Below are 15,953 nucleotides of genomic sequence, written 5' to 3'. Positions count from 1 at the left end.
TAGCAAAAAGCTATGTTTCTTTTAATATGAAGTAAATTCTGTTGATTTAATTACTTATTCAAATAATAAATGTAGTTATGGCACTCTTTAATACGGCGAGACTGATCGCTATAATGCCTCAAAGTTCAAATGGCAGTGCAGATCAAGCGCACATGAACCCATCATCTCAGCTCATCTCATCTCTTTACTATTAGTTACAGCATGAAATAAATATGGGTGAACACCAGATGGTATGTGGAAAGATACAGTACAACTTAGATAAAAAAATCCTGTCTAGTATAATCGCTCAGTCGGTGTTTCAACTGGGGAAAGATATCAATAAAACAGCTTTAAGGTTAAACTTAATGTTACATTTTTCTCAAGAAAGCTATTCATTATCCATACACTCAGAGAAGCCTGTTAGTGTCCTTCATCATTTGAGTTTGAATAAATCTGTCATGAAAACCACAAACTAGAATAGAAACTACTGTTGTTAAAAAGTTGGAATAAAACTGCCTTATGTTCAATTTAAACGTTTGTACACCTCTGTTTTAGCTATTTATATTTATTTATATTACATTTATGTTTTGGCTCAGAAGTTTAATTTTGGTGCCTCCCTGGTTGTAATCACATCTGTTCAAGGGAAAGAGCAGCAGTAATATTTTATGGTGTTACAATGGAATATACTCCTTCTGATACATGGAATTAAATTAATATTGTTCACCCCAAAATTTTGGGTAGACTATGCCTTTTCTGACAAGCCGCCATTGCAAAGATCAGAGAACTTAAAGAACTTTTCACAAAGGAAAAATGGGTCACGTTACATTGCAACCTTGTGCTTAAAAGACTGCCTACACATTAATAATTAGTTATAATAATAATTAGTTACATTTTTATAGAACTTTTCTGGGTACTCAAAGCAATTTACACATAGAAGGGTGAATCTCCTCAACCACCACCAATGTGCAGCACTACCTGAATGATGCGACGGCAGCCATATTTTGCTCCAGAACGCTCACCACCACACCAGCTGATTGGTGGAGAGGAGACAGAGTGATGAAGCCAATCAGGATATGGGGATTATTAGGAGGCCATGATGATGGACAGAGGCCAGTGGGCAAATCTGGCCAGGATGCCGGGGTTACACCCCTACTCTTTTTCCGAAGGACATGAGATTTTTAATGACCACAGAGAGTCAGGACCTCGGTTTAACATCTCATCCGAAGGACGGATTATTAATTATATCATGCACAACTGCTTATTTGTTACCCTAGAGTGCAGTCCACTGTGAATAAAGCCCACTTGTAGGTCTGTTTAGCAAATCACTCGGTTGTACCACATTCATTTTGTCCATCAGGAATCTGAAGGTCTTTCCGGTAAACAGTGCTCTGATATGTGCTTAACAGTGCAGAGTGTAATATTAATGAGGCTCTATTGACAGAAAGGCAATATAATATACATAACTATGTTTTCAGTGGCGTATAAAGACCTTACATAATGAACTGTTAAGTATTTATTACCTTAGAATGAGTCGTTTCTATCTGTATGCAGCCCGGGTAAAGTGAAGTCGCCATTTTGCGCCGCCATGTTTCTACAGTGGCCCTAAAGGGACAAACTTATCTACGGAACGCTAGTCTCACTCTGCTGTCTCAGACAATGACATCTTTGTCCTGTGTCGGCCACCGTAGCTTCTCTGTTTCTCTCGAACGGGAGGGGTGAGCGATGGAGGATGCGATTCACAACCTCACCACTAGATGCCGCTAAAATTTACACACTGCTCTTTTAAGTCTTTGAGGTGCATACACACACAAAGGCATGTATCAACTTGGTACCGAAGTACTGGTACTTTTGACCACCATAGGTTGTAGTACTTTTTAGTTAATTTCTAATGCATTTTTTAAAGGGGTATTACTAAATCATAGACTCAGAATGCAGGCAGTATGTACTGTTTCTGAGGTGAAAACCTCCCATGATAGGGGTGGCTCCCCTTGCCAAAACTGAGCACTGTAGTACCCCAGTAATACCCTGTTCTAATGTTCCTCACGTAGTTGACATTTGGGCGCCGGCTATCCCACTGACACCTTTAGATGTGGGATGGCCTTTTTGGGCCGTCTCTCAATTATTCTCTGCACGTGTCACACCAAAGTCAACAACAGCAACGTTGAAGGGCTGTCCATTTACTGCCATTAAACATGACAGCCGCAGTTTGAAGAGCAGCTTCACATTTGTTCTTCATAAATCATTATATCTGACGTTAACGCAAATATATTTAAAGCCATGGAAAGTAGGGGAGATTAGATTAAGCTAATTTAAAGGCAATTCCAGGAGAAAATTGCACATTGATGGGGTGTTTAAAAATATAACAGATGAAAACGTATATCAGATACCTGGTTATATTAGGATGATTTTAGTTTTTTTTGTGATGCTAACATTCACATTTTAAATATGGGTGTATAATTTTGTATTATCTTAATTGCTTTAGATAATTTAAAGGGAGTGCTGTTTGCATTTGACAGCATTGTGTACTACAGTGCCCAGATAATAATATAATATAATATAATATAAAATAATATAATATAATATAATATAATATAATATAATATAATATAATATAATATTTAAGTAGATCACATCATAATCTACGGAAATTATAATTATATATATTTATTTGATCACAGGAATAAATTACATTCTACTATATATTTACATAGAAAACAGCTGTTTTAAATTGAAATAGTATTTCACAATTTTACAGTTTTACTATATTTTTGATGAAATTTTATGAAATATTTTTTTTACATTGCATTTATACAATTTATAAGACTTAATAATGTCTCATTTATTAACATTAGTTAGTTGTATTCACTAACAATGAGCAATACATTTGTTTGTTCATTTTTATAAATTTTAGTTAAAAATAAAGTTATTGCTCATGTCAGTTCACAGTGCATTAACTAACATTAACAGATATGTGATTTTAATAATGCATTTGTAAATGTTGACATTAACTGAGACAAATAAAGGCTAAGCATTGTTCAATTTTAGTTCTTGTTAATGATGCAACTATTAAAACCTTAATTTAAAGTGTTAACATAGAAATTATATAAATAATGATACAATGATATTATTGGCCTCTAGAAATTATTTTAAGCATACTTACGCATTCTAATCATTTCAATAATGTAAAATTATATAAAGAAACAAATGTATGTGCTTTTGCATTAAAATTTAAATTATGATTAAAAAAATATACTGTACAGGCCAAAAGTTTGGACGCATTAGCTACTATTTGTAATGTTTTTGAAAGAAGTTTCTGATGATTTCTGAAGGATCATGATCACTGAAGACTGGAGGAATGATCCTGAAAATTCAGCTTTGCATCACAGAAATAAATGATCATTTCAAGTATAATAAATTGAAAACCAAATATTTTAAATTGTAATAATATATCACAATATTAAAATTTTCTTATGTATTTTTGATCAAATAAATGCAGGCTTGATGAGCAGAAGAAACTTCTTTCAAAAACATTACAAATAATAATGTGTCCAAACCTTTGGCCTGTACTGTATAATCATGTCACTTTGCTATAACCTTGAGTGCAAAAGTGGACTCAATTTTTCTGTAACCAAAAGCATTTAGTTGGAAATATGACTTTGGAAATGTCTTGAGTTTTATGAAAGTCACCCATTCATGAACTAAGAAACACTTTCTGTCATGGTAGGAAAAATACAATGAGCAAAATAACAATATTAATGCATTTAAAGGAAAAGACTGCTGGGGAATTTAAAACTGAACAAGCGTGCATTCACACAAAAGACAAACAAGCTAGAAAACTGCTTGAAATGGTCTCTGGAGAGTAAAGGTAGTGTGTATCTCTACCAGAATGAAAAGGATTTCCACTTTAAGTATAGAAGTGCATGTTAGTCACCTGCTTTCTTAATTTTTTATTTTTTTTAGCATGTTTACAGCTTTTGTCTAGTCTCCCTGCAGGAGTGCTGTCTTTACAAAAGATCTCCTGAAAAGATTTTAGTCGTATCAATGAAACTGTCATATTACTCATATCGTTTTATTGTTAGTAGACGCTTGACATCATTTTAGTGATTTTGAGCTTACATGGGATGTGTGGAGGACAGTGGCTTTCACCAGTCAGTTGAATGAAGGATTGTGCAGTATTATCAAGGCTTATTTACACTTATAACAAGCACTCATTTTGACATTTTAAAATGGAAAAATTCTTCCTTTACACTTTACGTTATTTTTGAAAGTTTTTATTTTTATTTGCACAATGTAGGTACGTCTTTGTTGTTCACACATTTGGTACCATGGCATTTAATATGTACACCGATCAGGCATAACATTATGTCCTAATATTGTGTCTGTCCACCTTTTGCTGTCAAAACAGCTGATCCGTCAAGGCATGGATTTCACTAGACCCCTGAAGGTGTGCTGTGGTATCTGGCACAAAGATGTTAGCAGCAGATCCTTTAAGTCCTATAAGTTGTGAGGTGGGGCCTCCATGGATCGGACTTGTTTGTTCAGCACATCCCACAGATGCTAGATTGGATTGAGATCTGGGGAATTTGGAGGCCAAGTCAACACCAAGATTGTTGTTGTGGTCCTCAAACCATTCCTGAATCATTTGTGCTTTGTGTCAGGAGCATTATCCTGCTGAAAGAGCCACAGCCACCAGGGAATACCGTTTCCATGAAAGGATGAACATCAGGGGTGTCCAAGTCTGATCCTGGAGGGCTACCACCCTGCAGATTTTAGCTGAATCTAACACACCTGAACCAGCTAATCATGGTGTTCAGGGGTGCTTGATAATTAAAGACAGGTGTGTTGGAGCAGGATGGTAGTCTTCCAGGAGCAGGGTTGGACACCCCTGGTGCACATGGTCTACAACAATGCTTAGGTAGGTGTAGTGTGTCAAAGTAACATCCACATGGATGGGGGACCCAAGGTTTCCTAGCAGAACAATGCCCAAAGCATCACACTGCCTTCACCGGCTTGCCTTCTTCCCATGTGTTCACCAGGTAAGCCACGCACCCGGCCATCCACCTGATGTAAAAGAAAACTATTCATCCGACCAGGCCACCTTCTTACATTGCTCCGTGGTCCAGTTCTGGTGCTCACGTGCCACTGTTGGTGCTTTCAGCAGGGTCAGGGGTCAGTGGCTATGCCGCCCCATACACAACAAACTGAGCTGCTCTGTGTATTCTGACACCTTTCTATCAGAACCAGCATTAACACCTGGAGCAGTTTGAGCTCCAGTAGCTTGTCTGTTTGATCGGACCACACGGGCCAGCCTTCGCTCCCCACGTGCATCAATGAGCCTTGGCCGCCCATGACCCTGTGGCCGGTTCTCCACTGTTCCTTCCTTGGAGCACTTTTGATAGATACTGACCACTGCAGACCGGGAACAGCCCACAAGAGCTGCAGTTTTGGAGATGATCTGACCCAGTCCTCTAGCCATCACAATTTGGCTCTTGTCAAACTTGTTTAAAACGTGCCCATTTTTCCTGCTTCTAGCACATCAACTTTGAGAACAATGTTAAATGTAACCGGTTCCGTGATGGGGATAATCAGTGTTATTCACTTCACCTGTCAGTGGTCATAATGTTATGCTTGGCAGCTGTATATAAATATTAGCACATGAAGGCTCAACGTTCAGAGTACAGCTTAGTGTAAACTTCTCTTCGAAATTGGTGCAACAAACAGTTTAGTTGAATTATTTGACTCATCTCCCTCATTTATTCATGTCTGGAAAGAAAAACTGCACTGTAAGTCACATTCCCAAAGAATCGCCCTCTTTTTAGATCTGTATTATCCTTCAAAACCTGCCCTTAGAGAGGTAATGGCTCTCATAATTGAAGTAGTCCAGCATGATAATTTGATTGGACCAGATTTTCAAAGTACTGTTCTCATTAATTTAATAAACTGTGTCAGTGTCATTGTTCCACCATAAATTATATGATTATACTTTATCACTTCTGTATCTGCTATACGGCAGTTCCCCTGAGAGATGAAAGCTCAACGTCACCATATGCATTATTCTTCATGTAAAACAGATTTACGCATGAGACTAGACTGTGGCTTTTGTCATGTTTTTCAACTCATTGAGTGTCCTGAAGTCTTGAGCTTTAAATCTTTAAGATCTTTAAAAGCTTTGCCTCTACTTGTCTAGATTGGGTTTAGCTTCGATTGATTTCATTTGTGTATTTAAGGTTTTGATGAGAGGTATTGGGAATATTTAAAAAAAATATATTTTTACAAATATAAAAACTTGAAGTGTGAATTATTATTATTATTTATTTTTTTCCTGTATAACTTTAGTTCACACATTTGAAACCAACAATTGTTCCATATACATATGATCACACAAACTACATGAGACAAACGTTGTCACACTGGATATGTGATTTAGCAGGACAGGACATTAAATAAAATGTTTAAAATATATTCAAGTGTTTTGTTTGAGGCCATTTGCATCATCTTAACTAGACTTGAATTTTTGGTGTTGTATATTATCAGTCCTGAACATTGCATACCAAACCTAAACTCTGCTTGGTGGTTTTATTTTTCCAACTGTTTGTGTAGACGTTCTGTGCTTCACCTTAAATGCTGTACTTTACAGTGTTTGTTAGAGCTGCATGATTACTCGTTAAAAGATCACAATCTGGATTTAGACACCCACGCATTCTTTTTACTAAATGCCAATGATTCGCCCGTGTCTGTTAAACCTTTGACAAAACCACACTGTGGTAAAGCTGCGGCTGATCCAGACAGATGGTTTATGTAGCTGTTTGGTATCTATACATGACAAATCCTAAGTCTTTTCAACATCACAGTAGTTATTTCTGTTACAAATACTTAAAGGGCTAGTTCACCCAAAACTGAAACTTCTGTCATTAACTCCTCACCCTAATGTCGTTCCACACCCGTAAGACCTCCGTTCATCTTCACACACAGTTTAAGATATTTTATATTTAGTCTGAGAGCGTATGCAAGTGTATGCACACTATACTGTCCATGTCCAGAAAGGGAATAAAAACATCATCACAGTAGTCCATATGAGACATCAGTGGGTTAATCAGAGTCTCTTGAAGCATCCAAAATACATTTTGGTCCAAAAATATCAAAAACTACGACTTTATTCAGCATTGTCTTCTCTTCCGGGTTCCTCCAAAAAGATTCAAATGGTTCATGAATCGATCAATGATTCGGGTCACCAATGTCACGTGATTTCAGCAGTTCGGATCGCGTCAAACCGCCAAAAAGCTGAAATCACGTGACATTGGCGACCCACAGCATTGATCGATTCACTGATTCATGAACCGTTTGAATCTTTTTGGAGACACGGAAGAGAAGGAAGTGCTGAATAAAAGCACAGTTTTTGTTATTTTTGGACCCAAATGTATTTCCGATGCTTCAAGAGACTCTAATTAACCCACTGATGTCTCATATGGACTACTGTGATGATGTTTTTATTCCCTTTCTGGACATGGACAGTATAGTGTGCATACACTTAGATACGCTCTCAGACTAAATATAAAATATCTTAAACTGTGTGTGAAGATGAACGGAGGTCTTACGGGTGTGGAACGACATTAGGGTGAGGAGTTATTGGCATCAATTTCATTTTTGGGTGAACTAACCCTTTAAATCACCACATCAGAAGTACTTAAGACAGATACTTTTTTAGTTAAGATATGCACACAGATGTCTACAGTAGTGATCAAAATGGAGCAAATGACCTTTTAAAAGTAACTTGGCGCTTCAAATAACGTTTACATTGATTACATTGTTACTCCACTCGGTGGAGACAAGTGTCTTAAACATTTTTCATTCAATTATTCATTCAAGTTTCATTGAAAAAATGCTAATTCATCCACTAATTAAATAAGTGAATGAATTATAAGCGAGTCATTGAATTAATCACTCAACCTGATTTAAAAAAGAAAGAAAAAATAATAATTGTACTTTCCCCCCAGAACCTCTAAAAAATGTTTTTTTTCTCTCTCTCTCTCTCTCTCTCTCTCTCTCTCTCTCTCTCTCTCTCTCTCTCTCTCTCTCTCTCTCTCTCTCTCTCTCTCTCTCTCTCTCTCTCTCTCTCTCTCTCTCTCTCTCTCTCTCTCTCTCTCTCTCTCTCTCTCTCTCTCTCTCTCTCTCTCTCTCTCTCTCTCTCTCTCGGCCAGCTGTTCGAGTTTCTAGGTCCTCAGGGGTTTGAGATGATCTCCATGCTCCTTCAGAGAAGGTCAGACATTGTGGACTCTCTGGTGTCCATCCCGTCGGATTGCCGCCCTTATGTCACATCAGGTGCATTTTGCATTTAAATAACAATGAGCAATATTGAATTAAATGCACTGCCAGTCAGAAGGTTTGGACACTATTTGTCTTTAATTTACTATGATATAACTATGAACAAAAACACAATGCCTCTGTCGATGGTGGTTTCATTTAAATGGCAGAACATAACTTTTTTTGAGTCGCTGTAATAATAATTTTGCCAAAAATAACAGATACCAAACACGTGAGATGCCATGTTGTTGGGGTTACAATGTTTTCAATCCTCACGGTTTCGGGAGTGTCGCTAAATGATTATTTAGTGGGTTTAAGTGCGTCGCTCCTGAATTACAGTGTGTTTGTGACCACAGTTACAGGCCCTAACAAGTTTTATGGAATCTGTGGTTTTACTGAATATCAAGTACAATATTCTTTGAATTTAAGTTTGCGTTGTTCTGATTCATTTTGGATATTTTTTGTTAGCATGGTTTCATGGCTTTTGGAGTATTTTTTCATTTTCCAGATAAGCCATAAACCTCGCTAAATACTTAGTTTTATGCTTAAAGCAAGCAAATAAAAAATAATAATAATTAAAGAATGATGCATCTAGAGTAGATTGAAGTTGGTTTGGAGAAGTTTTTTTTTTTATCAAATCAAGTTAAAAATACTGATAAAGGGGGTTATTGGGGAACAATACTTCCAGAACCAAGGCTGAGGAAAAAGTGTGATGCGATGCAAATAGTGGCCAGTCTAATCTACATCTTTAAGCCGTACTCTTCTAGCGAATGGTAATCTCAAATTTGATTAATTGACTTTGAGGACTTGCATGGCAAATAATTTAAAAACAAAGAACGACTGAAAGATAGAGGGAATGAAAGGGAGCTGGAGAGATAAATACAGTCACTGACCCTTTAACCTCTATAAAGCTTTACAGCCGCCACCTCTCCAAACACTGTAAGCGTGTTAGTCTTTTTTAACATTCTCTATTAACCTTCAGTTCCTGATGACCAGCTGTTTGTCTGAGCTCTGGATGATGAGTATCAGGATTCACTGGACCTGTACTTCATGCACATCAGAGACTCTTTTCTTTGAACATCACAACACCGTTTAGATTAAAATATACTACAAATCACACATTCTCTGCTGTAACCTCTTTGTTCAGAAAGCCGCTTCAGACATCACTTTAACAGACAAAACACACTAAATTATGCCAAAATGCCCGCTTTTTCGAGTATCATCACAAGCACAGTTAAATGAGTTAAAGGAAGTCTTAAATGAACACAGAGTTGTGAGAAAATGGGATGCATGTCAGATCCGTGTCGTGCGTCAGGTTTTAGTGACAGCAGCCTAATAAACCTACTTCTGTCGGTCATGAATGATAACCAAAGAACAAAAGATAATGAGAAAATCACTGGGGAGTGTTTTTGATAACTTCATTCAATTTCTGTATATAACAGGTCTGACCTGGCCAATAGAAAAAAAATAGCCCTGACAAAGAGAAGGTAACATTTATTATAATGGCTTTATGTGAAGATTATTTTAAGTTCACTTAAATTAAAAGTTATTTAATTTAAAGCCTAATAAATTAAAAAACAAACAAAACAAAGATAACTTTCAATTATACTATAATTGTGACTGTCATAACACATTTGGGTCCAAATTTGCATATGTCATAATTATTCGAAATATGGTGCAGATCTGAAGTGGTTAATGGCTAAAATTAAGAAGAAAGCATGTATTCTTTCAGAGACATCAGTAGCAGTATTGGTATCGGTAATACTGGCCTTCTTTCATAATCAGATGTCATTAAATATTTAAAATAGGCTAGTATCTTTGTTGTTTCTATGTTATTTCGGAGATTAAATGTGAAATTGATATAAAAATTTATTTTAAACTTTAATGTTAGGTTTTATTAATCAGAATTAATTACAGAAAAAGTGATTTTAATCAGTTTTATTTTTAAGGATTGAAATATTCATAAATTGCATGTAGAAATTATTACCAAAAGAAATCTGATATTTAAAACTGGCATTAAATGGACAATCATTGTTTTTATTGATGCTTTTTTATTGCTATTACTGTGAACAAGTCATTCACGCAAAATATATTAAAAATTAATCACTCTGACTTATTCTAGACATCTGCAATCATTTTGTCTGCTTAAACCCCGGCCCTTTCTTACAATCGACTACAAACTCTCATTCAGATCTGCTGCCATCTAATCAACAACCGATGAGCTGAACCAAAACTCCAACCAATGATTTTTTTTTTGTTTCGATAATCTGATTCACTCGGATCTGTCACAATAAGGTAGAAAAGCTTGACTTTTGGAAATGGGGACTTTAATTTAGCTAACACTTGGATTTGACTTTAACAAGCTTACAGAAAATTACAAAAATGTAACATTTTGATGCGTATCAAAAAATAAATAAATAAATAAATAAAATAGTATGAAAAACAAGCAAATTTTTGGACCATGCTTTGATATTTTAATGAAAGAAACACTTTTTTTTCCTTGACTGCTATACAGTGATTTTCTGTAAGACAATACTACAAATACAACTATCATGTAAAACACTTTACAATCTAAATATATACAATTATTTTTGTTGTGGGCTATTCACACAGAACATGTTTTTGTGTTTAAAGCCCAAAATGCGAGATACACAGCATGAAATAAAAAACTTGTAAGGTCAAGAGAAAGTTATTTAACATGATGAGTGCAACGGTCAAATGTGTCCATCTAGTACGTTTGTAAAAGCAGTGCAAAAACATGTTCTATGAATGGTGTTTTATGAGACCATTATTTTGTATTAGGATAATTATGCACCTAATTATCATCATTATCAATAATATTCATCATCAGTCCTATAATAGATCTTATCTAAGCAGACCAGTTTGTTTTATTATTATTTAGGGGGGCATTTGCCCGGTGGGCCGACGCACTTTGGGGCCGGTAGTTTTTTTTTTTTTGCCACTGACAACATGCAGCGACAGTGGCCCATTGATTTGTCTTCTGAATTGACAAGCCGAAGCGAGAGAGACCTCCCCTCCATATTAGGCGTTTTTTTTCTTCTATTTTTTATTAGTATTTGAGCGCATAGAACTGCAAAGGCGAATATCCGCACATTGCACCCGCTGATGAACTTACGCTGCGTTTAAATGCTGCTCTATACGGCACTTTGACTCCGAGGTTTGTTTTATACAATCGTATGATATGGGACCATAACAGGTTCTGTGTTGAATCAGCTGAAAACAGCCCCGAGCATGTATTCATGACGAGGTAAAGTGGAAAACGGCAACACACAAACGTTTCGCTTTCGCCGAACCACAATTTACATTGCAGCTAACAGCAAAGAAATATGGTGTTTTGGAAGAAACTTTTATTAAAAATGTTGCTATATTACTTCAATTAATATTGCCGAATATAAATCACTTTTATAGAGGCTGTTTTCGTATTTTCTTCAGGTGTTTACATATTTTTTACTTACAAATATAATAGTTTATTATATATGGTTTATATAGGTCTATTTTAGAAACCATATAGCAATATAATGAGGAGCAAGGTTTTTACAGTCTATGTTTTTTACCCTGTGACTGCCATGATCTTACATTTAAATGAAACTGGCCGACAGTTAAACTTTAGTCTATAAAACAGCTTTAAAGTCTGGATCCCATGAATTAAGGACAAAGCTTTTTTTCCTCTTTAAAAGTTTTAGTAACTTTTTTTAATAGATTTAATGAAATTTAATAGCCTCATGAAAGATAGATATCAGTGTCTTACTTAAATGAGGTGTTAACTCTTGATTGTTCAACCCAGAAATGTGATAATTTACTCACCCAAATGTCATTCCAAACCTAAATGAGTTTATTTCTGTGTAGCATAAAATAAAATGATTTGAGTCTGTTTTTTTGTTCATACAATATTCAAATGGTAGCCTAACCAAAATGGCTTGGTTGCCAACATTCTTCAAAACATCTTCTTTTGAAATCTACTGCCAAGGGCATTTCTGTGTGACAAAAAAGCAATATTATCTGCATTTGCAGCAAATTCAATATTATCTATCATTATTTGTCCTTGTCCTAGTTGTATTTATATACTCCAATGTAAGGCCCCAAACCCAGCAAAAACATTCACGGGGAACTCATGGGCCGGATGGCCTGGGTATGCCAGAGCCGAATTTTAGCCCCAGTCCAGCCCTGTAGGGGGGTGAAATATAAGAGAAACATGTTCTTGACAGGTTTTTGGGAGATTAACCCTCAGTCTGTCCAGACCAAACCTTATAAAGAAAGTCTTGTTTTTCTGTTGGAAGATCCTCTGCGTGAGAGGTATTATGGAGTGGAGTGTGTGCTTGTCTGACTGGGTAAACCATCAGCTTTGTGAAACCTCCATCATATCAAGACATGAGAATATTATCAATACAAAACCTTGTGGGTTTCTTCAGCTTTCAGTAAAAGCCTAACAGTGCTGTTCACACATCTTGAGAATATGAGCCTATAAAATATGTAAGAATGCTAGTTAACAGTCTCTTATAGATGTCTTCACACATCTAAAACAGAAGAATAATCGTGAGAGCTTTGTTTTAAATGTGTGAGCGGGACGCAGCACGAGGTCTTTCACCACAGATATCACATAAACCCGTCTACTGCCAGCTACAATAATAAACCATCACTTTCATGAGCACTGCGAAGTGTGACCAGCCCACGGACAATAAAATGTGCAGACGTAACATGAATAAAATCAAAGCTTGTTCAAAGTAAAGTGTCTTTATGTGGGTTTGTCCCGTCTTTCTACACTCGCTGTGAGAATAAGTGACTATGAATTTGTGCAGCTCTATTCCTGGACTATAATTTCTAAGCTATACTTCATTTCAGTTAGCACTCTCTTCCTGTGAGCACTTGGCCATTAATGAGGAATTGAGCTGCTCTTAAAAGACTTAATCCATTAAACTTCCACTTTTTAGTGAAATGGTCCTTTTCTGTAAGTGTTCAATTAGTACAATTACTGCAGGTCGTCTCTGCTCCTGTACGGCACTGTAAAAAGCTCTGAAAGTGAGTAAAATATCCACAATGTGGCATATTCAGCATTTTGTGTGCCTGTGTGTATGTATGTATACATACATACACACACACAGGGAGTGCAGAATTATTAGGCGAGTTGTATTTTTGAGGATTAATTTTATTATTGAACAACAACCATGTTCTCAATGAACACAAAAAACTCAGACTTCTTTCTGTGCCACTGCTTGAAGAAGGTGTCTTCCAGAAACTGGCAGTAGGACTGGGAGTTGAGCTTGACTCCATCCTCAACCCGAAAAGGCCCCACAAGCTCATCTTTGATGATACCAGCCCAAACCAGTACTCCACCTCCACCTTGCTGGCGTCTGAGTCGGACTGGAGCTCTCTGCCCTTTACCAATCCAGCCACGGGCCCATCCATCTGGCCCATCAAGACTCACTCTCATTTCATCAGTCCATAAAACCTTAGAAAAATCAGTCTTGAGATATTTCTTGGCCCAGTCTTGACGTTTCAGCTTGTGTGTCTTGTTCAGTGGTGGTTGACTTTCTGCCTTTCTTACCTTGGCCATGTCTCTGAGTATTGCACACCTTGTGCTTTTGGGCACTCCAGTGATGTTGCAGCTCTGAAATATGGCCAAACTGGTGGCAAGTGGCATCTTGGCAGCTGCACGCTTGACTTTTCTCAGTTCACGGGCAGTTATTTTGCGCCTTGGTTTTTCCACACGCTTCTTGCGACCCTGTTGACTATTTTGAATGAAACGCTTGATTGTTCGATGATCACGCTTCAGAAGCTTGGCTATTTTAAGACTGCTGCATCCCTCTGCAATATATCTCACTATTTTTGACTTTTCTGAGCCTGTCAAGTCCTTCTTTTGACCCATTTTGCCAAAGGAAAGGAAGTTGCCTAATAATTATGCACACCTGATATAGGGTGTTGATGTCATTAGACCACACCCCTTCTCATTACAGAGATGCACATCACCTAATATGCTTAATTGGTAGTAGGTTTTCCAGCCTATACAGCTTGGAGTAAGACAACATGCATAACGAGGATGATGTGGTCAAAATACTCATTTGCCTAATAATTCTGCACTCCCTGTATATATAATATATATAATATGTATGTGACACCATATTGAATGCCATGACTTTCTGTATCAGGACTATATATATATATTTTTTTTTTTTTTTTAAATCATCTGGTCCTTGGCAGGTCTTAATTGGGAAAATAAAACCTCAGATGAACAGCAACATGTGACATCACACCGTGTTATTATTTATTTAGCAAAAATAGTCATCATGGAAAAGCCATGGGTAACAAAGTTAGGACACCCTTACTGTTAAAGGGTTAGTTCACCCAAAAAAAGAAAATTCTATCAATAATTACTTACCCAAATGTCGTTGGACACCCGTAAGACCTCCGTTCATCTTCAGACACAGATGAAGATATTAGTGTTGAAATCCGATGGCTCAGAAAGGCCTTCATTGACACCAATTGAGGTCATTTCCTCTCTCAAGACCCATAAAGGCACTAAAGACGTCGTTACAAAGCCCATCGCACTACAGCGGCTCTACAATCATTTAATGAAGACACGAGAATAGTTTCTGTATGCAAAAAATATTCAAAAAAACAACTTTATTCACCAAGTTTTTGTCTTCCATCTGGGCCTCTGACGTGAACTTGCGAAGCACCATGATGTTTGTGCCAGAATATGACGTTTTTCATGGTTTAGGCATCCAGGAAATGTACACTTTAGCACCATTTTGAACACTTCCCCAAAACCTAAAGCACAATGTAGAATTCAACTGCTTAGAAATGGCTCATCTTCCTTGCATAAAGTTCCTCGCTTCTGCGTCATGTGTCAGAATGCCGGCTCTACATCATATTCTCTGAAGTTCGTGACAGTACATTTATAAAAAGGTAAACCATGGCATTTTTGAAAGGGTTGCCAGGAGAAAGCATCTTCTCTTAAAAAACAACAACAACAAAAACGGCAGCATGGCTTAGGTTTGCAAAGTTGCATCTGAACAAACCTCAAGACTTCTATGACATTGTTGTTTTAACAGGCGAGACCAAAGTGGAGATGTTTGGCCATAATTCACAGCACCAAGTTTGGTGAAAACCAAAAGAGCATATATCACCACAAACACCTCATACCTAAAGTCAAGCATGCTGGTAGAGGGGTGATGTTTTTGGGCTTGTTTTTTAGCCACAGGACCTGGTCACCTCACAGTCACTGAGTTGACCATGAATTCCTCTGTATATCAAAGTATTATAGAGTCAAACGTGAGACCATCTGTCCGACAGCTAAAGATTGGCTACAATTGGGCCATGCAACAGAAAAATGATCCGAAGATCACCAGCAAATCTACAACAGAATGGCTGAAAAGAGCGAAGGCTGGTCCATGTGGTCCGATCAAACAGAGGAGCTACTGGAGCTCAAACTGCTCCAGAAGTTAATGCTGGTTCTGATAGAAAGGTGTCAGAATACACAGAGCATCTCAGTTTGTTGCGTATGGGGCGGCATAGCCGCTGACCAGTCAGGGTGCCCATGCTGACCCCTGACCCCGCCGAAAGCACCAACAGTGGCACGTGAGCATCAGAACATGGACCACGGAGCAATGTAAGAAGGTGGCCTGGTCTGAGGAATCACGTTTTCTTTTGCATCT

General features: G+C 37.3%; 1 protein-coding gene across 1 annotated transcript in view; it reads left to right on the top strand.

Moving 5' to 3' along the window:
- The window catches only part of ascc3 (activating signal cointegrator 1 complex subunit 3), a 327,642-nt gene that overhangs the window by 31,173 nt on the left and 280,516 nt on the right, over positions 1-15,953 (top strand). The window contains exon 5 of the mRNA XM_067449368.1: positions 8,178-8,298. Coding sequence (XP_067305469.1) covers positions 8,178-8,298 — 121 coding nt within the window. The remainder of the gene's footprint in view (positions 1-8,177; positions 8,299-15,953) is intronic.

The sequence above is a fragment of the Pseudorasbora parva genome, chromosome 7 (genome assembly GCF_024679245.1).
Source record: "Pseudorasbora parva isolate DD20220531a chromosome 7, ASM2467924v1, whole genome shotgun sequence".
NCBI lineage: Eukaryota > Metazoa > Chordata > Actinopteri > Cypriniformes > Gobionidae > Pseudorasbora > Pseudorasbora parva.
This window is presented reverse-complemented; position numbering and strand designations above follow the sequence as displayed.